The sequence below is a fragment of the Anastrepha ludens genome, chromosome 5, assembly GCF_028408465.1.
Source record: "Anastrepha ludens isolate Willacy chromosome 5, idAnaLude1.1, whole genome shotgun sequence".
In the NCBI taxonomy this organism is placed as follows: domain Eukaryota; kingdom Metazoa; phylum Arthropoda; class Insecta; order Diptera; family Tephritidae; genus Anastrepha; species Anastrepha ludens.
Window position 1 is genome coordinate 120,801,021 of NC_071501.1, and position 24,156 is coordinate 120,825,176.

The following is a 24,156-nucleotide window of genomic DNA, read 5'->3' on the forward strand; positions in this document are numbered from 1 at the left end:
AGCATATTTTAGAAAAACCTTTTGAACTTTCTCAATCCTATTGATTGAGATTTGATGATACGGCCACCAAATAATAGCGGCATACTCAAGATGAGAGCGTACGAAAGAGGTGTAAAGCATTTTAATGTGTATGGTCAGAGAGCTCCGAGCTATCCCGCCGAATGAAACCAAGCATCGCATACAAATTTGGAATGATAAAGTTAATGTGCTTCACGGATGCAAATTTCGTATCATAAATACCACCCAGGTATTTTGTTTGACCACCAGTCTGGAGGACATGGCTAGCAATACTATAGGAGCTTTCATAAATAAAACCCGATTTTGAGTAAGTGGCATGAAAGCATTTTTAATATTTAATATTTAAGCAAAGATGAGATCTAGAGCACCACGAATAAAGACTGTCAATCTCAGCTTGAAGATTCGACATATCATCTGTATGTATTAACAAGTTAGTTTTGAAGTTATCAGGGTATAAGAGAAACTGAGCATTAGTGAACAATGCGAACAGGAGCGAACTAACGATACTGACCATCGCACGGAAGGGTTTCTATGACACGCCATCAATAGAGATAACACTTACTTATGGGTTACATACGTCCAGAATTTTCAAAAAATTGATGTTTTTTCAATATTTCGAAAGTATAGTATATATAAAGCGGCCGCCGTAACCGAATGGGTTGGTGCGTGTTTACCATTCGGAATTCACAGAGAGGTCGTTGGTTCAAATCTCGGTGAAAGCAAAATTAATAAAAACATTTTTCTAATAGCGGTCGCCCCTCGGTAGGCAATGGCAAACCTCCGAGTGTATTTCTGCCAAGAAAAAGCTCCTCATAAAAAAAATATATCCGCCGTTCGGAGTCGGCTTGAAACTGTAGGTGCCTCCATTTGTGGAACAACATCAAGACGCACACCACAAATAGGAGGAGGAGCTCGGCCAAACACCTAACAGAAGTGTACGCGCCAATTATTTATTTTAGTACCTTAAGAATATACAGTGCAATTTTCATGCGGAAATTCCCAATATTATAGCTTCTACATTCTACCATTAACTAGGTAGAAAGCGGTTCGCGCGCTCCTGTAACTCAAATTTTAAACTCGTTTTTCTCGAAACTATTTTTTTCGGACGGTGTGCATGAAAACTCATACCTTTTTTAATATTTTTTGACGCGGTTTTTTTTAAATATTCGAAAGTGTTTCTCTATAGATTTGATTTTTGATACTTTTATTAAAAAAATGTATAAACATAATTAAAGTGTGACATTTATGACGTAATAAGTATACTTTGTTTAAAATGCCGTAAATTGCAAAATTTTTTAAAATTCAAAAATCCGGCTCGACAGACTACAACTTTATTTTACAACAAGCTTTTTAACTTTTTACAGATTCATCAACATTTCAATGAGAAATGACGCAGACCGTGGAGAAACTTTTTTCATTGTACTTTGTGGCGCGTGATTTTTTTATATCTAATGGACTATGAATAAGTTCGTGCGGTTTTTTTCGAAATTTGAAACTTTATTGACGTAAAATGGTTACAAATTTAATATTCAAAATATTGTCCATCGCTTACTACTACTTTTTCCCATCTTTCTGGCAATTCACGGATTCCCTTTGTGAAAAATTCGGTCGGTTTTGCCGCAATCCACGAATCGATCCATTTTTTGACTTCATCGTAATTACGGAAGTGCTGGTCAGCCAGGCCATGTTGCATCGATCGGAAGAGATAGTAATCGGATGGCGCAAGGTCTGGACTATACGGCGGGTGGGGTAGGACATCCCATTTGAGCGTTTCTAAGTATGTTTTGACCACTTGTGCAACATGTGGCCGAGCATTGTCATGTTGCAAAATAACTTTGTCGTGTCTATCGGCGTATTGCGGCCGTTTTTCTCGCAGTGCTCGGCTCAAACGCATCAATTGTCGTCGGTAGACATCCCCCGTAATCGTTTCATTCGGTTTCAGTAGCTCATAATACACAACACCCAGCTGGTCCCACCAGATACACAGCATAACCTTCAGGCCATGAATATTCTGCGCCGACGTCGATGTTGAAGCATGGCCAGGGTATCCATACGTTGCCCGACGTTTTGGATTGTCGTAATGGACCCACTTTTCATCGCCAGTCACAATTCGATGCAAAAAACCCTTTCTTTTGTGCCGTTGAAGCAGTTGTTCGCATGCCATAAAACGGCGTTCAACGTCTCTTGGCTTCAATTCATACGGCACCCAATGGCCTACCTTTCGGATCATTCCCATGGCTTTTAAACGTTTGGAAATGGTTGATTGATCAACTCCCAAAGTTTTTGCAACCTCTTCTTGCGTTTGAGCCGGATCTTGATCGAGCAATTCCTCCAATTCGGTATCCATGAACTTTGGCGGCGCACCCTCGCGTTCTTCGTCTTCCAAGCCAAAATCACCACTTTTAAAGCGTGCAAACCACTTCTGGCACGTTCGCTCAGATAGAGCATGCTCACCATAAACTTCCACCAAGATACGATGACTTTCGGCTGCTTTTTTCTTCATATTAAAATAATGAAGAAGAATTCCCCGCAAAAACACATTATTTGGCACGAAATTCGACATTTTCAAGTGTGGTAAAAATATTGTTGTTTACGCTTCAAATAAAAAACTTATACTGACGTTTGTGCCTTACGACAGTAGCTCTCCAATGAATGTTTGGAAATGTGGATCGATGGAATAATAATCAAGTTACGCCATCTGTTGTAAAACCGCACGAACTTATTCATAGTCCTATTAATTTTCGTCATGAAAAATTAAAATAAATTTGTTTATAAAGTTTCAGTACTAATAAACCATGTATAAAATTGTTTATACTTATTTCTTTTGTTATCCCTTCTAAAAACAGTTTTTCTTTTAACGCGTTTTGAAGCTGCTGGACGTATTAACCCCTTAAATACGACTTATGCCATCGCAAAAAGATAGAGTGAAAGCCTAGGCAAGCTAGTTTATGAATCAGCAATTTAGGAGAAACTTTATCGAATCCTTTGACAAAATCTGTGTAGATGCAGTCGACTTGACATCCAGAAGAAAACGCTGAGATACAGTATTCACTAAAAACTACAAGGTTCGAAACTGTGGAAGGCCCCGTGACAAAACCATGTTGGTTAGATCAAACTAAACTTTTAACGGAGAAATAAATCTCAGCCTCAACTATGCATTCGAGTAACTTAGAAATATTAGAGGGCTTCGATATAGGCCTGTAATTCTAACTGTAAACATTTTCAAAAAATCTTTATTAACATTTCCAACTTTTTAATCAGAATTTCAAAAAACTGTTATCAATATTTTCAATTTTTTCTTCAGATTTTTTAGAATATTTCGAGGTATGGAGATCATTAGATTTGGTGTAATAAAGTGAAAGTTTGAAGTAGCTGAATAATCTCATTGAGTTTTTGTTTTGCATACGACGTTGAGAATTTTCTTCCATATAAAGCACATATGCGGAAGTAACACAAAAAAATTTGTAAAACTTGTCAATTCTATTCATTTGAACACAGGTGTATATATTTTTATTGCGCGTAATCAACATAAATTAGAGCTTAAAAGTAAAATATTTGTAGCAACCAAATCACAACAAACGAAAGAAGCTAATGCGCAATCATCCTGCTTACTCATCTTCGTATAAAAAAACTTTATTCATAAGCGCAGTCGCCGACACCCCGTATTTATATAAGTATGTCTATACCAAAATGTGCAAGTTATATCAAGCACTCAAGTCAGCCTTCAAAATTACATTTTATCAGTTCTCTAAATAAACTATACGTATGTACCTACTTGTCTGTTCTGTTCGTTATATAGTTTTAGTTTTTGGTGGACAGGGAAGCTACGGCCACGTAATCTATCAGCCTTGACTGTTACTCACTCTTACATGCTCTGCTAATAAAAATTGCGTTCTATTAAAGAACACATAATTTTACTCCATGCACAAATTTCAAATAATTACCGCACATCTACATCTTCTAATAGATTATGTTAAAAAAGTGTGTAAAAAGTCTGTTAAAATAGAAATTTAAATTGGGGACCGCCAGTTTCATTGTAAAAATCTAGCTGTCTTCGCATCACTATCTTAACATAAGCTATCATTTTGTAGCTTTTGGCAAGCAGTGGGAAGCTACGGACACTGCTACCAGAGGATCTGCTCTGTTACTTACGGTGGAGAGAATCCAATGCAATCTATCAGCCTTGACCGCTACTCTTACAGTCTCTGCTAATATGTAAATATGTGATTCTGTTAAAGAACACATAAATTTACCCCATGCAAAAATTTCAAACGAGCCTAAGCCTACAGCTACATTTTCTATAGATTATGTTAAATAACTCTGTTAATATAGAAATGTAAGTTAGGGACCGCAAATTTGATTGTTAAAACCTGTTGTCTTACCAAATTATGTTAAAAAAACTACTCTATGTATTAAATTGAAAATATAAGCCAGGGATCGCGAGTTTCACTGTTAATACTCGTACATAGCTGTGTTATCATCACTGCCTTAATAACAGCTGCTACTTTGTAGTTTGGCCGCCCTATTTTCATTTTACCGCGTCATTTGCATGTGCGAATGTAGCGGACCGATTTGCTTGATGCCTTTGAGAATGAAGGAATTTAATATAATATTTATTTTCTTGCACAGAAAATACATTTTTTTCTAATATTGAACATTCTTATTAATGCACTTACGAGTATTCCTAACAAGCAACACGTTTTTGTAGGATTTCTAGCTTCACAAAAATTATATTTATAAAAGCCTCGAGTTAAGTAAGTAAATAGAAATCGAATGCTGTATTATAACATCAATCGTACCAGTAATTTGGCACCATTGTTCGACAAATATCAAATCAAGTTTTATTGAAGTAAATTACGAACTGAAAAAAACACAAAAAAGTAAGATACGATTGGAGGCTTAACAATGAAAGATTAAGTCATAAAGTGCCGGCATAAGAAGAGGAGAAAGTGATTCGTCAGCTTTTAAAGCACATTTAATAGATGTGGGGTAAAGTAATTTTCTCTTCCACATTTTCAGTCTTGCACAGCAACAGAAGAAATTTTAGATTTTTTTAAGTCAGTGCTCGATTGTTTGTGCTGGAATATCTACTAAAGTGCAAGTTATCGAGTCTGTGAAGCAATGAGTTACTGCTAGCTGTAAAGCCAGAACACTGAGTTGGTGGGTTAATCGGAGCAAATGCATAAAAACATGTAAATGATAAAACTATGATAGTTTCTATACAAATTAAACGGCCCACAGTAAACAGCGCTCCAGTTATCTGTTTATATATTTTTATTATATTTTAAGTCAAGCGATTGGATTCAGACGGGGCAGATCTGAAAGGACTCAACATATTCGGTACCTGCTGGTGATGGAAATACTAAGTAGGAAATAACTTGACTTTGTTGAACACCAGCACGAAAGTCGGGGCTTATAAAATAGCAATCATTAAAAAAACAAATGCGCTGAAATTGCTGCTTTTAACAGAAAGAAAAATCAATCATTTGCACATAAATTCAGCTCAACAAATTTCAGCTGTGGCACTGTGATCCACATTAAAGCAATCACGAACGAGAAACTCAAAAGCATCCAAATGACCAAACAAAGAGAATAATGTTCTATTAAGTCCAAGTGTCTTGCCAGTGCATGCAAGCAAATCAGTAGAAACAGCACCTTCACAATTGGCGGCAAACGTGAGAAACTAGGCGACTAGGCGACTCAACAGCTCCTAAACGGAAGTGTGACATGTGACGCCCATCACTACATACGCACACATATTTAGTACGTACATGCCCACACACATTTGTCTGATTGCTGGCATGTGTTTGTGTGTGGTCAATGACATTTGCTAGCGAATGGGTGAACAGATCAACGGATAAGCGTTTTGAAGCGTGCACAAGCAGCCATCAAACACGAGCGTTATCACTTTGACTATTCATTCGTCCATTTGTTGGAAAATCTATGAATTCTATTTTTATGCATACATGTCTGTATGTAGGTGTGTGTGTGTTTGGTAAATAAATGTATGAAAAACAATACTAAGGTTGCAAGAGATTAAGCTGGCAGCCAGAAAAATAAAAACAAATACAAATACAAATAAAAAAAGAAGTCGTGTATGTATGTATGTATATATGTATGTAGCTTATGATTTCGACACTTGAGCGCGAATGTTCTGCAACTGTGTACATATGGATGTATGTATGTATATATAAACGTTATGTAGTATTTTTGAGCTCACTAATCCACTCATCCATCAGCCTTTGACGTTTTGATGCAACTAATTTGCTTGTTGTATTTTCATTCATGCAAATTCAGCAATAAAGCAATTTAAATTTAATTGCCAATTGTTGTAGCCATTGACTGTTATTTGTTGATTGCATTATCAGCGCTGCAGCGTAGGAAGACTGCTGTTATTTACATTTTACTGATAATCATTCTAAGCAATGCATGTAAGTGGTGACACAAAATCAAAGTCCAAGCACAACATTTCTAAAAATATTTTTTCTATAATAAAGAGTCGGTTTTAGGGCACTTGAAGTACAGATTAAGAAGCATCTTAGAATGGAATTGGTAAATAAAAATCGTAAGGAAAAACTAGTAGTTAAAGTGCTAAGCCATGTTTAGTGAACTCGAGGCTGTATGACTAATCAGAATTTTACCGTAGGCCGTTTACCAACCTTTTCCACCTACTGCGAACTTTGTTTACTGGTCTCGGATATATTCAAGTCTCATACTCAGTAACTATTTAACTCCCGATTTAAAAATAATCTCCTATTTGATTGCCACTCCTTGTAATTGTAAGTTAAAATTCCAAACAACAAGAGAAAATCCTCAATATTGATCCAGAACATAATATAAGTATATAGTTGTGATAGATAGTATGAAGAACAAATTATTATTTTAAAAACTTTCAGATTCCGATTAATTTTCGATAGCTCTTTTGTATTTGGTTCCGTCTATTAGAGTTCGTGTGTAATTCCAAAATAATTCTTATTTAATTCCGTCCAAGTTTTAAATCGCTCTAGGCTAAAACTACCTCCCATTGATTTTAATTGCGACAAACCCGTTAGATTGCTCCGGTATGATCTTCTTTGCCTTTTCTCTACTTCCTGAATAACAGAGAATAAATTATCCTTACCTAGGTCACTGAGTACAATTTTCAATTGTGTATCTGGTACTAGGCATGCTGAACCGATTTTTGGAGGTGTGGCCAATGTCAGACCGTTAACCGGCTCTCAGCGAATATGAAAGAATCAGCTGCTTGGCTAACGTAATCGGAGTCATGACTGTGGTTCGTTTACGAAGAAGTATTAGTGATATACGAAAAAAATCAACACAGCTTTTGTTCATGACTTCGTTTCCATCTTAAGAACGACTGTGGACTGAGTGTGTGAATAGGTGTGAAACAAGCGGGCAGAAATCGGCTGCCGTATTCTCTGTCATATTCTCTGAGATAACGCGTGACTACTGTCAAACTAACTACATAATTCTCTTAATATTCATTGATTCATTGATATGTCATCACTTTCGCGTCAACAACGTTTACAAATTGTATTACGAATATCGACGCTCTGTGAAAAGTGTTCATCGCGCGCTCAGTCCAACTTATGGTATTAGACCTATTTTCGTCTTAATGGCTACGCCAATAAGCAAAATTTCCGTATTTGAGCTGAAGAGCAACCGGAAGCGATTCAAGAACAGCCATTACATCCATTGAAAACAACCGTTTTGTGCGGCCTAAAGGCTAGAGCAACCATGGAACCATATTTTTTAAAGACAAGGCTTAATACCGAATGCCGGAAATCAAAGCCCCTGATCTCTACATACAACATTTCCAACATAGTTTCAACAAGATGGCACTACTTGCCTTACAACCCGTGACACAATGGATTTACTGCGTCGTTGTTTCGGTGAGCAATGTATCTGTCGTCTCGAACCAGTGGATTGGCCACAAATTCGTGTGATAACACACCTTTGGACTTTTATTTGTGGAGGTATGTAAAATCTAAATGCTTTGTGGATAAACCAGCTTTGAAGGAGACATTGGATGCCAACATTACTAAAGTTATTCGCGAGATACCGACCGAAGTCCTTGCAGCGAGTCATTCAAAATTGGTGTTTACGGCAGGCCGAATTACGACGCAGTTAAGGCCAATATTTGAAAGGATTCTACACAAAAATAATGAGATTTCCCAATCAATTTGAATTTTCGCTGTTTTATTTCAATTTAAAATCCGATAGCTCTAAATGAATCACCCGTAGAACTACGATAGGCGTACTAACGAGACATAGCCCAGTAGCAGCGTATGTTTATAAGAGAGGAATCTCGGACAGCGAGAAATCCAGGAAATGCTTAAGGGAAACTGTAGCGCATCTCCTTTGCGGATGTCCTGCGGTATTCTATATACGCCTAAAACATTTGGTTGTATCAAAGTTTGACGGATTGGAAGGCAGCTCAGCAGCAGGTTGGAAATATGTCCTTAAATACGCAATAGGCAACAGGCATCATGGACTATTTCAAAACTCATAACTAATGAACTCCATCTGGTATGGCTACCGAATCGGTATATGCATGGCTGCAAGTCAACCAAGTCAACCTAATATTGGAAATATTTGACCTTTTTAAATCGGCCGCCGTGGCCGAATGGTTGGCGGGTGCCCGGGCTCGAACCTCTGGGTATGAAACGTCAAATGATGACGCACGGTCGTCGAGTGAATGCCTGCCAAGAAAAAAACTTGGCATAAAAAACTGTCTACCGTTCGGAGTCGGCTTAAAACTAAAGGCCCTCCATTTGTGGAACAACATCAAGACATATATAAAAAATTGGAGGAGCAGCTCGGTCAAACACTCAATAAAGGGTGTAAGCGCCAATTATAGGTATATAAATTCCGTGAATTTTTTTTAGGTTTTCAAAATTTTTTTGGATAGAGCAATTCATTATGGACTACTAATTTAACTTACCTTATAACGTTCGAAGCCCTTCAAATGGGCCTCTGTTAAATATTTAATGCCAAACATTGTGGAATGTTTCTTAGTAGCGCCAAGGCAGCGTTGAATGCAGGAAAGAAGGATTCTGGTACTGAAGCTTGCGCGCTCGAATACTTTTCACAACGGAATGTTGGCTTGGAATGCTGGGGTTGACGCGGTTAAATTTTCTAAGCTATTAGACGAAGACGCGTAAAAGTATTTACTTCATTTCATACACTTCATTAAACTGGAATTAAAAAAAACAACTTTCGATTAAAGGTAATTAATCACTAACGCTTGGCTTAATTTGGATACAATTTATTTTTATTATTGATTTCCACTGCTCTTTAATCGGTATGTTGTGGGTGTAACAGTTTGTCATATACACTTGCAACATGCAGTTGCAATAGCTTTTACTTGCAAAATTTACTACGACGCTGCACAATTTCCACTCATTAATTAAACTATCGTTATTGTTGTTGTTGTTTTGTTCGCGTAAATTCACACGCTGCTTGTTACACACACACACACATGCGTATGGTAAGCGCATATGTATATGTTAATAGTATTTTTTTGTTCACACTTTTTTAATTTCCCCACTTTTTCACACTTTTGTCAACTGCTCACAGTTGTGCGACACTGTTTTTGTTGTTGCTTTTATTATTGTTCTGCTTTTTCGTACGTTGTTCACGCAGCTACGTTTATTGCCAGTTTCAAGCGTTAAAAAAATTATGTACATATATATTTAATTTCACGGCGTGTCATGACGTCCGTCATCAGCAGAAATTGTTCACAATTACAACAACCTGCTGACAGCAACCACCCGCTGGTGGCCAGCGTAAAAGGAGTCCTTTGAATGAAAGCAACGTAATAAGCTCGCTCACTAACACACACAGTCACACACAAGAGCGCATCCAACCACCCACCCACCCACATTTACTCAGCAAGTGTTGAGAGAAATCGCAATCGCTCATTGATTTCATTGGAGATTCTTCATTTCATTTGATTTAATTACCAATTTTCCACGCGTCAATGCAAAAGTCATAAAACGCCCAGATTACACGCAGCACCACTGACCGGCTATCACCAACACATACAATTAAATGAGTGTAGAAATATGTAGAAATGTAGTAACAGGGGAATGTAGTTCAGGGGAACGACAAAGCAGTGTGTCATACCTTGGTGCGACAAATGTTGGTGTGTATGTGCATATATGTATGTACGTGTGTGCAAGTGGCCTAATAGTCAGCCCAGCTACCAGATAATCAACTTTTACTACTTATTGCCGCGATTACAGTTGCTATTTTTATTACTGTTTATTTTCCACTCTGCAGTCTTTTTATCAGTTCATCTGCTCAGGCCACCGGGCATAGCCGTGCGGGTGCTCATTTGTGGCTTAGTCTAAGTGTTGTTATGCAAGGCCGATTTTTTGAACATTTCGTGCACATATTAAATTAAGTTGTTTCTATTGTACTAGCGAGGGATAATAACCAGGCTCAGAGTGCACCTCTGACATGACATAATTTCACTTAAAACCCAGCTGCTCATTTTCGAAAGCGTGCATACCTATACATATAAAACTGTGGATCCCCTCTAGCTCCAAGATATACGAGTATACCAAAAATTCAATGGGAAACGCGGCCTAAAACTTCAACGCCAGTTTTTTAGAATACATGGACTGAAAAGTCCTGGGCACAACACATAGAAGGTACTAGTTTTATGCATTCACCTCTTTTTTAGTTGGTACTAACCTTAAAAAGACAGCTGCTAAAATTTAATTATATTCGAATCATTAGTTCGTGAGTGATTGAGCTAAGAGTGGCGCTACTTTTGTTATTTTCAAAAATGGATCAAAAAGAATTTCGTGTTTTAGTTTCACACTTGGAAAGTGTTATGTGGACTCTGCTCCATCAGAAACAAACAATAAAACTATGGTTTGCTGACTTCAAACAGTGGGCGTCCAAATGTGGCGGTAACGCCAGAAAACATCAAAAAAATCCCCAAAATCGTTTTGAATGATCGAAAAGTGAAATTTCGTAAGTTAGCTGACATCGTAAAGATATCAAAAAACGCACTGGCTTTATTATGTATGAGCATTTGACTTTGAGAAGCTCTGTTGAAAGTGGGTGCCGCGTTTGCTCACTCTTTTGTTTCATCAGGCGGCGATAAAACCCCTCACAAAACAGTCGAAAACCTCCAAGATACCCATAAAATGCCGCTCATTTCTTAACGAGATGTCTAAGTAATTTCGCCTAAGGGTAACATGGATTCCTGCCCATCGCGACATTGAGTGTTAATGCAGAGCCTATGAGCTAGCGAGACTCGGCACCAAATTGACCGATGAGTACTTAGACAATGACATAGGCATACTCTTACAAACATGTAAACTACTTATCCTTGAGGAAAGCGTAAGAACAGCGAACGAAAGATGGCGTAATGAAACCACGTGAAAAATCGCCCTACAACTGTGGCTGACTCTCAATGGTAAACGCACAAAATCTCTGCTAACCCATAATAATCACAGTCCTACACACTGATTTCCGTTATAACGGGGCACTGCCTAATAGGTAGGCACGCCCAAAGGATGGATGTGCAAGCACACAGAAGTTGTCTAGATGTGGAAGAGGAATAGACAATTTCGCACCTTCTGTGCCATTGTCCTGCTCTATCCAGTCGCGGATTCACCGCATTATAGGTAGACAATTTTTCAAAGGATTGGAAGATCTTAGTTCTGCAGAAATCAGGGATATTCTAAAATTTTTGAAAAACATACACTGGTTTTAGGAGGGATGGGGAAAAGCTTTCCACGCGGCATCACAATGGGTTATGTGCCTGAGTGTGTCCCACAGGAAAACCGCTTTAACCTAACCTAACCTAACCTTGGTTTCATCAAGACAACGCACTGTTACAAGTCAAACAAAACATTGGCAAATCTGCATAAATTAAACTTTGAATTGCTCCCACATTCCCTCTATTCGCCAAATTTTTCTCCCAGCGACTAAGTGGCTGCCCACAGACCAAAAAAATGCTCGCCACAGTAAGAAATTTCTCTCGAATGAGGAGCTCAAACTGATGCCTATTTTGAGGCAAAAGATAAATCGTTTTACAAGAGTGCCATTGAAATGTTAGAGCGGCGCTGGAAAGATTGCGTTGTTCTTTGAAGGAAATTACGTTGATGTATAAAGCTAATTTTGAAAAAAAAATCTTTGGACTTTTCAGCCCATGTGTTATATTATCATTTGCAAAGCACGCAGACTAAGTAAAATATTTATTAACCGCTCCGAAATATGCTCTTAATCTACAAGTATTCACACACATTTACACATACATGCCTCCGAATTTAGCTGTTGACTTTGATACTTTTGTCAACTAACTTTTTACTTTACTGTGTATACTTTTACGCTTCCTACGCCTAACTAACTTTTAAAACACATAAAATCTACTTTCAGCAAATCGCCTGTGATTTACGACTAACTTAGTATCGCCAGCCACATCGCAGAGCGTTTTTCTCCACATACAATTGCTTTTGATAGGTGTTGCTAACCAGGGTACAAATTCTACGAACGATTATTATGGAGTATTATGGAGTATAGTGAATTATTGGCGATTTTAAATCATAACTGTATCGCTTGAATATATTGAGCCTACTTTTGCTGAAGAATTGTCATGGGCAGGTGCACCTGCGATTGACCTATCTCAATATCGTTTATGTGAAGAAAATCATACTATGTGAAATCTATAGTATAAAAAAGGGCATATGCAATACGACTCAGAAATTTTATTCAATATTATTCCAATCTGAAATGGAGAATTCTTGACCTTCAGAATAGAAAATGAGCACCAGTATGCAAATATATGTACTCCTATTTATGTACCAAGTATGTGGAGTTAGAGAGGAAATTGAAAACTGTGTTATAGAATCTGAAAATTTAAACGGGTATGGAGATTGTTCCGCTATTTCGTAGTTTTCAGTTTTGCTCCCGCCACTGCTCTGAACTTGAACATATACATGTGATAGAGCAGGTACCATAAAACGAGCGAGATAAAATGTTTTTCTCCAAGATATCTTGCGATACTGTTAGACGCTCAATTGCAATGCTCTGAACATTTGGATTTCTAAAGGGTGGTTAAATGTCAAGGGCCGATGTCGTCTGTAAACCACACCTAAACTTCAAGCTTCTTCTGCATTTCATTCGATACTTTTCAATTTCAGACTAACTCAATTTGAATCATGGAAAAATACACAATCGAGCAATGCGTTAAAGTTATGAAAACGGGCGTTTAAATCAAAATGCATATGGCGCACTTCGTGAAGAAAATCATCTTCAGTGATTAGGCACATTTTCACCTCAGTGGATTCGTCAATAAGCAGAATTACCGCATTTCGGAGAATGATAATCCAGAGTGATTGCCGAAAAACCAATGCACCCACAAAGAGTGACTGTTTGGTGTGGTTTATGGGCCGGCGGCATCATTGAGCGGTATTTTTTCCAAAATGAGGATGGTCAGGCAGTTACTGTGAATAGTATTTGCTATCGTGAGATGATAACGAACTCTTTACGGCACGAATTGGAAGATATGGATGTGGACGATATGTGGTTTCAACAGGACGGTGCCACTTGTCACACAGCTAACGAAACAATGGCTCTTTTGCGCGCAAAATTTGATGGCCGAATAATCTCACGTCGCGGCGATGTCAATTAACCGCCAAGATCATGTGATTTGACACCGTTGGACTTCTTTCTTTGGGGTTATTTGAAAGAAAAGGTGTACGTCGATAAGCCAGCAACAATTCAAGAGCTAAAGAATGGCACATTAACGGCATAGAACCTCAATTATCGAAAATTATCGTCATCGAAAATTTAGACCATCGGATGGAGATGTGCCGCCGAGGCCGCGGCGGCCATTTGGCCGATATTTTATTTCATACGTAATTGAGCCACACCAATATTATCATAATAAAGAGAAATGACAATAATTTCTTAAAAAAATTATTTTTTATTCAAAAGCAACACTGGCCCTTGAAACCTAGCCACCCTTTATACATTTGCATAAAGGAGGTTGATTCTCTTAATTTTGATTTCTCCATCTGAACGTACTTGCAATTGTGAATGCAGGTAAGTATTCCAAAGAAGTGTGGAGAATGCATTATGCTCAAAAAAAGTTCGGTATCACTATACTTCATCTCATACAGCAACAATTTCTTATGCATACGCTCTCTGAAATATCCCTCGTGCTTACCTTTATGAAATACGCACTTTTTCTGTTCCGCAGTCACAAATAAAAACAAATATTTATAAAAGTTGAGTGAAGAAATTCTTATATAAGAAAAAAAATAATAATTTACATAAAAAGTAAGTGTTAATAACAGCTGCCTGACTTATTCCATAAAGAATGATTATTGAAGGAAAGCTGGGGCGTTCTTCTACGCTAAGATTACTCAATTAGTGACTAAAGAGCGAAAATTGGAATGAATAAAGCGAGAAAGAAATATATAAAAGTGACAGAGATCGGGCGGAAATGAACTTTACATAAATATCTGTGCCCAGCAAATGTTTGAGTAATTATAACAAAGTCATACGATTAGAGACAAAGTTGAATGAGTCTACAGAAAAAAATTGAAGAAAAAATTGAAAATAAAGGAAGAAAATCATGTAGTTTATAAAACTTGTCGTGCTCGACGTAGATGGATTAAATTTGTATATGATTAAAAGCGTATTAATTTTTAAATAAAATAGGAAAATGGGCTAATGAATTTTATATGAAAACACAATTTCAAGAACTAATTAGTCCACCTTGATTTGTGTTTTTGTGGAAAAACTTAAGAAGAGTCCACGTAGCGGACGCAAGTGTGGTGTCAATTCGACTTCTTGATTAGGGAGGCAAAGAGCATATAGAGGGAGCGTGTGGGAAAATTATCTAAAACTGTTATTAAGTTAAAACAAAACAAAATTATAGGGGAAGGATGAAGAAAATCGGTTGTAAATGCATTACTATATTAGTAATTTTCGTAACATTCTTGCGTAGACAAGTGTACCACTCGAAAGGATGTAGGTGATTATATACGTATACATACATACATATATATATACGTGGATGGTTTAAAAAGTTCGCGCCAAAAAAGGCAACATTTTTTGTTAATTTTTCGGCAAAATCTCCTTTTAGGCTTATCCACTTCGACCAACGGTGTTCTCGTTTCTGTTCAAGTGGCTAGGACCAAATCTGATAAATAGCCAATCGTTTCTGCAATCACCTACTCGTTCGAATTTAACCTCTTTTTCGCCAATCAATTCTTCAAATTTGAGATCAAATAATAGTCCGAAAGTCTAGATAATAGGAGGGATATGAAACGGGTTGGAATCATATTTCCATTGACTTTGCGACTACAACTGCTGAGGCGTGAGCTGCTGAGGAATATACCGATTTGGCTAGAACTTGGTGTAGGTTCTTCCAAGAGATGCTACTTACTAAACCTAACTTCGATACGCGCCAGTAGTGCCATCTCTCTGGCTTTACATGGACTTTTCAAATGATTCTCGCATTTACACCCTTTGCTGGGTGTTTGGGCGAACTCCTCCTTCTAACGGCAGATGGTTTTTTAGGCGGTGCTTTTAAATAAATAGTAGAAAATTTTGCGAACAGCCGTTTGCAGCCTAACTGATACCATAAAGGCATTTAAAGTGTATTTCACTATAGATTCTTATACTCGATCCTTTGCAAACATTTTCCAAAATGAAGTTCAAGTTCAAACATCTTGGCATCGTCACCGACTGTGTTTCTATGTTTTCCTTGGGCAACCCCTTTTATAAAGCACATACAGCTTACTATTTTAAACCTTTTTTGCAATTTAATTTGGGTCCATCTCTTAAGACGCTGCAGCTTGATGTAGTCGGTGATTTGGAAGTCGTTTAGTTCAGTTAGGCATTCATCTTTGTAAAGTAGGCGATAGTTAATGTGATGTATCTGCACCGGTTCAAGGATGTGACTCGCCCAAATATGTTAAGCTTTTCTTCATCCGCCTTACGCATCTACCATGTTTCAGAAGCATAAGTAATGCAAGATCTAATTATTGTTTTATAGAGCTGCAGCTTCGAAAGAAACGAGGAGCCTAAAGCCTTGTATAACGAAAACGATTCCTGCGTGGATCCTCGCACTAACTTCTTGTTTGGATGAAGTCTAACTGCCGATCAATATGGCAGATTTACATTCATTTGGAACTCTTCCAATGCTCAACACTTTTTATATAAGAGCGAAATAAAAGCTATTGAAAAATTACTATTTATGAGTAGAAAAGCAACGAGTTTGGTATGAGTACCTCTAGAGTTTGTGAAAAAATGTATGATATATATGTATATGTATGTGCCAGTACAGTAAGATATCAAAAGGGCAACTCAATAAAGGTTATCATTTCTAGGGCTACCTTTTAGGCTTGGAATCATTGGTAGGTAAGTTAGTTTTATAAAGACTGAACTACTTTCCCCTGCAACGATAGGGAAGCATAACTCCAAATTAAACACACGCCAATTCTGGCTTTTCAGAAGGCTGGCAAAGCCATTGCATGGGATGCCACAGAACACACCTTTCTCAAAATTTTGTTTAGAAATATTTCAACCCTAGCGGCAACATATGTATGTATCTCTTGTCATGGAACCAAACCCGATTCTTAACATGAGCTACATCCGACTATAAATTCGATTTTTACACATCTACAAACTAGCGCCATACAGAAATCCAAATAAACTTAAAAACATTCACAGATTCATATACACAGGCAGATACAACTAAACGTATATTGATTTGCATACGTACTTATATGACACACTAGATTATGTTTATTGATTTCGAAAAAAGCCGTTTCGCTTCTCTATCCCGTTTCAAACCAGAAACTAGTTCAGTAGTTCAGTAGTTATGTGAACTTTTGATGAAGATTACCGCTAGAACCGCTGTACGCACATATGAGCTTATATAAACTTTGGAGCGTAAATACGTTTTCGCATTGGTAGTTTTTCTCTACGCCACCACTGTACTTCTTCTCAGTCTGTTGACACAATAACAACACCGCCAGTAGTAACAACTGAGAACAGAAACACAAGAACAATCACAACAGCAGCAGCAATGTCAGCTGAGTATTGCACATGGCGCATTCACAAGCAACTACATACATATGTATGTATGTATGCATATAAAGAGGTATGTTTTATGTGGTACATATATACATATGTCCATGAGTTTGACTCGGCCGATTATATGGGTACTGTAGAAACACATGTGAACACACAACACAGTGACAAACTTAAGACTACACTTCGGATAAAAAATTCAGTCTTAGGCACAAACATACATATGTACATATTTGCATGCATATGCGATTTAATCTCTCCACATTAGTTATTTAAATTGATACTAAGTCAATGTTTCCTTCACTCTTCCGCAATATTCACTTTAATGCACTTATTTAATTAAATTGAGAAACAAGGATTTAATTTTCTTATTTCTATTTATGTAATTGACTTGACTGTTCTCTAAGTTTAGTTTACCGGCGAGTTGGCACCTCCTTTACTGTCGCCTGTCCTTGTGCACGCCAGTAGTCAAACGATTCGACCGGTTATGGCAAAATATGGCATGCAAGAGAACGGCGCAGGAGAGTTGAAGGTGAGACGTCAGATACGAAAGGATAGTAACTCCACGTTTTGCTGCAACAATGACAATTGAAACCGAAAGAAGACGACTACTACCTACGACTAGGGGACCGACATTTACGCCTCGCGGCTTTGCTCAAGACTGAATGGCAATTGCCAGACGCGAACAAAGGCAAGAGTAAAAGCAAAAAACAAATGCAGAAGCAGAAGCAGCAGCAGCAAACGGGCTATAGCTTTGGGATTCGATTATTCCTACATATGGTACGTATGTATGGATGTATGGATGTGTGTACGTATCAACGACTGGTTGGCTCTACATGAAGTACCCGGCCGCACTCAGCCTAGGCCACATCAGAATATTTTATAGTATAGTGTATAGTTGTATGTATGTTGAGCCATGCCGCGACGACGGCGTTGACGTTTGTGGGCAACAATAATGATAGCGTCGTACGCGCGAACATATTGTGCTTTTACAAGTTAGCTGTTGTTTTGCACAAATATATACATATGTACTTATGTATGCATGTATATATTCTTGAATATAAATGTTGTATGTTGATTAGTTATTCTCTTTTTTGTTATCATTGAACTCTTGCTTCCACTAGCATTAGTGCCTACTATTATTTATTTTGTATTTGTTTCCCTCCCCATTAAGTAACATACATACACATACACATATCTATTTGCTTATGCCGGCTACAGGGTTGCAGTCACGTTATATGTTACACCTCTGCTGCTGCTATTGTGTCTGCAGTCGCCACTTTACTACTGTCACTTTTCAAAGCAGCCAATTTTTTCACTCTCTTCTTTAACGACTTTGCTCTCCATCGCGTGATTTTCAGCTTTTTGGGGTTGTTGTTATTGCCTCAATGCGGCATTTTACTGCACAATCTTACCGGCCTGTATTCTCAGCAAAATTTCCTGTAAGCACGAACTCAATAGGAAAGCCTTATCAATGAAATTGTCTTGCTGTTTTAAAGTTTTGTATTTGCTGCTATTATTTTTTCTGCTTTTGAATTATTTCACTATTGTACCGACACTAGGGGACTACTGTTCTACTGAGGTTATCAGGCGATGAAGGATGCTGTAAAGGCAAACACTCTCACGTATTACAACCACAAAAGGATTATCTATGTATAAGTAAATATGTATGTGCAGATATATACAGGGTTGTCCAAACTTGTGCATGCATTCTTTTAAAAGTTAAATAAAATGAAGAAAGTCCTTAGCAGGTAGTGCAGGATGCGGTCATTCGTACAAATTACAAATAAGTACGTGAAGCAAATAAATGTATGTACAGGATGGTCCTAATACATCTATCCTTTCGAAAGTTAAATAAAGAGAGGAAAACTTAATTTATATAAATATTTTATGCTTTAATAATAAATATTATAGTTTATTCCTAAGTTGCCCCAGGTGCATGTACTGCGAAGCACCGAACAATAGCGCTGAAAACAGGTTCTTTAATTGCGCCAGATAACGCGTGGAAAGAGATGCTCTGAAGGAGCAGTTTGGCGACATCGCGCCGACCAATGTAATCGGCAAGATGCTTGAACGCGAAGATAACTGGAATGGTGAAAAATAGGTTTAAGGCATATTTCGGATGTACGTCTGGTTCCGCCCAAAGTAATGCATAAAGTAGTCCCGCGAAGGAAATCTCCCCAGAAGAGAAGGACAGATTGTTTCAGTGGCCACACCACTCGACGCAGTATACAACGGTCGCTGTAAGTGCGAAGGCATCTTGAACCCTACCTCACCCACCAAAAAAAAAAAAAACAAATTATAATAATAATAATAAATATTTATATAATTTTGTTTTGTAGAACATGATTCCATTCATACGGTCGGTCCTCTAAGCTGATTCCGTAGTCAAAAACTTTTCTGACGGTTTCTGTTGGTTTGTGAAATCGATCCTTAACCACAACCACTTGATCGAAGCCACAATTTCTAAGCCTAATGTCTTATCTGTGCTCTTGGGTCGATCGGAAACCTGGCTCACAAACAATTGAATGGCAAACAAAATTCAAAGCCTGCTTACGCAGGATATTAAAGTTCTGGTGGCTCAACGCCATAAGTTAAGATGATCTGTAAGAGAGATGCAAAATTCAACCCTATCGGTGGACAAAATTTGATAAACCTGAGCAAGTGGAGGTTTTCCAATCCATGCTTCGTAGGAACGCAACTGAAATCTGTCGTCAAGTCCTGAATTAGAACCCGCAAGTTGCTCGCAAGGCTGGCCGTCCAAAGTTGAAGCATCTGGAAAGACTTTGAACGGAGTTAAGCTTTACAAAAACAGAACCAAATGAAGGTGTTCTATTGAGGTCCAATGCTGCGATGTAAGAAACAGAAACCGATGATGATTTGGCATCCCCAAGACGTGCAATAACGCAATAACTGAACGTAGTGTGCAAAAGAGCGCTTGTTCCACCGAAAGATCATTCATTTTCATATCTTCAATTTCAGTCCGCAAAAAGTCACACTTTCACTCTTTTACATTCAAAATTGGGCCAAGAACATTTTAGAAAAAAATAAATAAATAAAGTGAAACAATGAGCCACTGATGCCACCGCTCTAAGATCTGCAATTTCAGACTTTCTTCCCCGATTTCCCTTCTCGTTGAGATTTCTGATCTCTAGATATGGCAATTTCGTTTCAAAAAGTTTTTCTAAATACGCCCACAAGTAACGGAAAACAGCATTCATTTCAGAGATAAGCTTGCAAGTTAAAAATAGTCCTAAACATAAAGTCAATTTGCGCTATTTTCTAATGTTGTTCAAGTATAGAGCGATTAATTTCGGTCCGATATAGTACGACACTCACTGAACTCAAAATGTTTTATATAAAAAGCTTTCAGGCTAAAATAATTTATGATTCGAAAAGATGCGTGTATTTGGGCCAACCTGTACGTATATAATAAATAAATAAACACTGCTCATTTTTTGATATATGTAGATGCATAAACCCTGCAGTAAATTGAGTTGCTTTCATGCTGAAGCGCAACTAAGTCATCTTGAGATGGCCACACTTAGCCTTTCAATCGATGAAAATAATTTCAACTGCCACATTAGAAAAAAAGTGGAAGTGAAGTTTAACCGTCGTTCAGATGAACCAAAAGGTCTTAAATTTAAGTTGTGGCCACCTATTTTATAGTTCTTCGAAATATACTGCATATTTTTCAACAATTTGCCTTAGGAATATTCCAATCCACTTAAAACACTTCCAAAAAACACGGTTTTTAAATATATCATGGGCCCGGAAAACAAATAAACAAAAAGAAATCCTTGGTTGTCAAATCAAAACTGTGCGGCGACTGACTCATGAATTCGATGCTTCTACATTTCACAAGTTTTATTCAAACTTATACAAAGCCAGTCTTGAGACATTAGCATCACAAGGGCTCTACAGGGCCAGATGTAGCAGGCTATTGATTCGTTTCATAGCCGAAAAGTGTCACGAATAATATATTCATGCATGTACATATGTATGTGAAAATGTTTTAGATCGTTATTTGCGACAGTACCCGAATAAATCATAAAATTAAAGTAGATACCCTGCAAAATTGCGATTTGTCCTGGATATGTCGCAAAGGAACATGCGACAACTGCCACTTTTAATGGAATGGACTGTTCCCTTTTGTTTGGGCATATTCTATGAAGAGAGTTACAAGTAACTTTATATTTGATTTGAAAACTGTACATACCTTAAAGTGCGCTCGAATCAGAATCTTCAGAATATAAAGCGGTAGCCTTCACATTATGCCAGCGCCACCTTCTCTGAGTGCAGTGGCTATTGAGGTTTGTTCTCAGCCTTATTACTTTCAAACTTCGAGATAGAGATACGAAATTATCGCATTAACCCAATTCGCAATACCCCATTGCACTAATCCTAGAATACTCTTTTTAGTGACTAGCCGGACAAATTTTTGCAGAGTAATTATAGACATTTCATTCCTCGGAGGACTAGTTTCGCACTACTTTGCACACAGCTCAAACTTCTCCAAGGTTAATTTTCCCCATGCTATCACTTGTTGTTGCCTCATAAACTGTTGTTGCTCCTTGCTTTCCAATCAATAAATTGTAGTATTTTCTAAGCCGGAACTATCAGCACTTTAGTAATTGAATTCAATAACATTCAAATGATGATGCATTGTTTTGCGCCTTAAAATTCAATTCAAGGGAATACAGAAACGCCGGAGGTGTTAAATTAGATTAGTAGTCATTTCATAATTTAAATATTGGCGCAAAAGTAATCACCCGAATTGCGTAGGCTATAATTTTTTTTATAAATGAGAAAAGCTATTTTTTTAACTGATTTCAATCTTCTGTAAATTTTCTGTCAAGTTGATCTTTCTGTTAAGCGTAAATTCAGTCTGACTCAGAAATCAGAAGCTTGCGGATGACAAGACTGGTGCGAGTGTGTTTGGGTGGAATCTTAAAATATCGCTACCCATGAGCGGTTATCCAACAGTGTTTGAAACGGAAATTCACATGGGCTAGAAATGCTTTCCAAATCTTCATTTACCCGCTAGTCAGGAAGCTAAAAAAGAGTGTTAAAAATTATTAAAAATACATGCACCAAATGTTTCTAATAATCCACTCTGGCTGCCAGGACATATTAACATTAAAGGTAACTGTAAGGCAAATGAGTTAGCTAAAAGGGGCTCCTCGCTGCAAATTAGTCAGGACAAGGTCGATATAGCCATGCCTTAGGCAGCATGTAAACTTTTAATAGACGGACACACCATTACTGTTACTAATTCCAACTAAAAACAGTTAAACACCTGCGCTATCAGTAGACAAACGCGGCCCGAATGGAACAAGGATCACACTAAGTCTACTTAAATTAAGTAGGCGGGATCTAAGAATCGTAGTAGGTACCCTATTTTGGCACTATCAAATAGAAAGGCATGTTAGTAGATTAGGGGCGAAATCCAAAGACTATTGTAGAAGCTATCGAATAAGGAAGAGGCAGTCGAACACTTTCTATGCAGGTGCATGCGATTGAAATTGCTCGGTCACGCTTTTCTGGACAACATTGCGAATGTTGCGAATCTCATACTAACTAGTATAGCCAGCTTTTTAAAAGCCGCACATTGGTTTAGAGAGGACCAAGTAGAGTAAGGATAGGATAGTTCCGATGGTATCACAAGGGGCCTCTAACTGGCTTACTATTTGCGTTGAAAGGTAGCCACTTGACCTAATCTAATCTAACCAATGCTTTCAAAGATTTCAATTTCGAAGCGTTACTGCATTTTGTCAGACAATTAGACAGCTTGATGTGCACTGCAGTCTCACATAACAACATCAAGAGTCGGTGAAGAATGATTCACTGTCTCGAATACCCTGAGAGCAAATAACACCGTTTAGTTGGACTGAATATCAGTACGGGACGATTATAATGGCAACGAATAGGTGGACTGCCTAGCGGAATCTGACACTATTTTAATATTACATGGACCAGAACTCCTTTGAAGGCTCGCCTGTTAAAGAAATTTATCAAAAACTGAAAGGACAGGGAATTTACATAGCATTGCTTGAAGCGTCCAGGAAATAGGCAGTCTAAAAACAATTTATCTTTTCCTCTAGGAGATATATCTGCACTAAGACTGAGGATGACTGGACAATTCTCACAAAAGGTTGTTTCTCAAATAAACTTTGAGGTCTGGTTTTGTAATAGAACAGAATGGCTGGCAGAAGGCTTTAAAATCCTATCACCACGCATACATTTTTTTTCCAAAATGACGGAAGGAATAGAACGACTGTCTTCTGCCCGCAGTTTGATCTTCAAAAGCCTTTCAGGCCTCCTAATCATGGTATCATATTTCAAGCTGAGATCTGTGCTGTAACCAAAGCAGCTGAATTTAGCATTGGAATTTACTCCCCTCGACACTCGCACAAACATCTTCATCCATATGAGAGCAGATTTTCTCTTATAAATAAATTTGGTCAAAGTGATGACGCATTGTTCAACTGAGTATCGCTCCCAATAGTCTGAAAAACATTAAATAAAAATTAATGTTGCACAAGTAATTGCCGTCAAAGTTCTGGCTCACCCTACATGAATAATGGATATACATTTTACGAGGGTCGTTAAAAAAGTGCGCGTAAAGTCAGAGAGATGAAACTACTGGCGCATATCGAGGTTATGTTTAGTCATTAGCATCTCTTAGAAGAACATGTACCAAGTTTCAGCCAGATCGGTATATTTCTTTGTGTTTGGCATTCGATTGAATCGAGGAAGTCGAGTACTTTTCATTTTCCAACACGGCAACGCACCAGCTCTCGCTTCAGAAATTATGATCATAAAATTAATTGAAATATGGTTTCAACTTGTTTAACCTCCCTCCTATTCTCCATTGGCTCACTCGTATCCCTCATACTACTATTTGTTACCCAATTCGAAGAAATGGCTGGCGGAAGAAAGATTTTATTCAACCAAGAAGGTGATTGCAGAAACGATTGGCCATTTTTCAGATTTGGAAAAGAACTACCGCATTGGACGAAGCGTATGAGTCTAACAGGAGACTGTGTCGAAAAATAAAAAAAAGGT

At 37.8% G+C, this 24,156-nt stretch overlaps 1 protein-coding gene across 6 annotated transcripts in view; it reads right to left on the reverse strand.

The window, feature by feature from the left end:
- LOC128865126 (ethanolaminephosphotransferase 1) overlaps window positions 1–18,613 on the reverse strand; it is a 49,667-nt gene extending 31,054 nt beyond the window's left edge. For 2 of the 6 annotated variants that reach the window (XM_054105133.1, XM_054105128.1), the window contains exons 1-2: window positions 17,506–17,762; window positions 8,963–9,215 (exon numbers count right to left, since the gene is read on the reverse strand). In XM_054105133.1, the coding sequence (XP_053961108.1) occupies window positions 8,963–9,019 (57 nt within the window). In that variant the 5' untranslated portion in view covers window positions 9,020–9,215; window positions 17,506–17,762. The other 4 variants (XM_054105131.1, XM_054105130.1, XM_054105132.1 and 1 more) reach the window with 4 other exon arrangements.
- Between the last annotated feature and the right edge of the window lie 5,543 nt (window positions 18,614–24,156).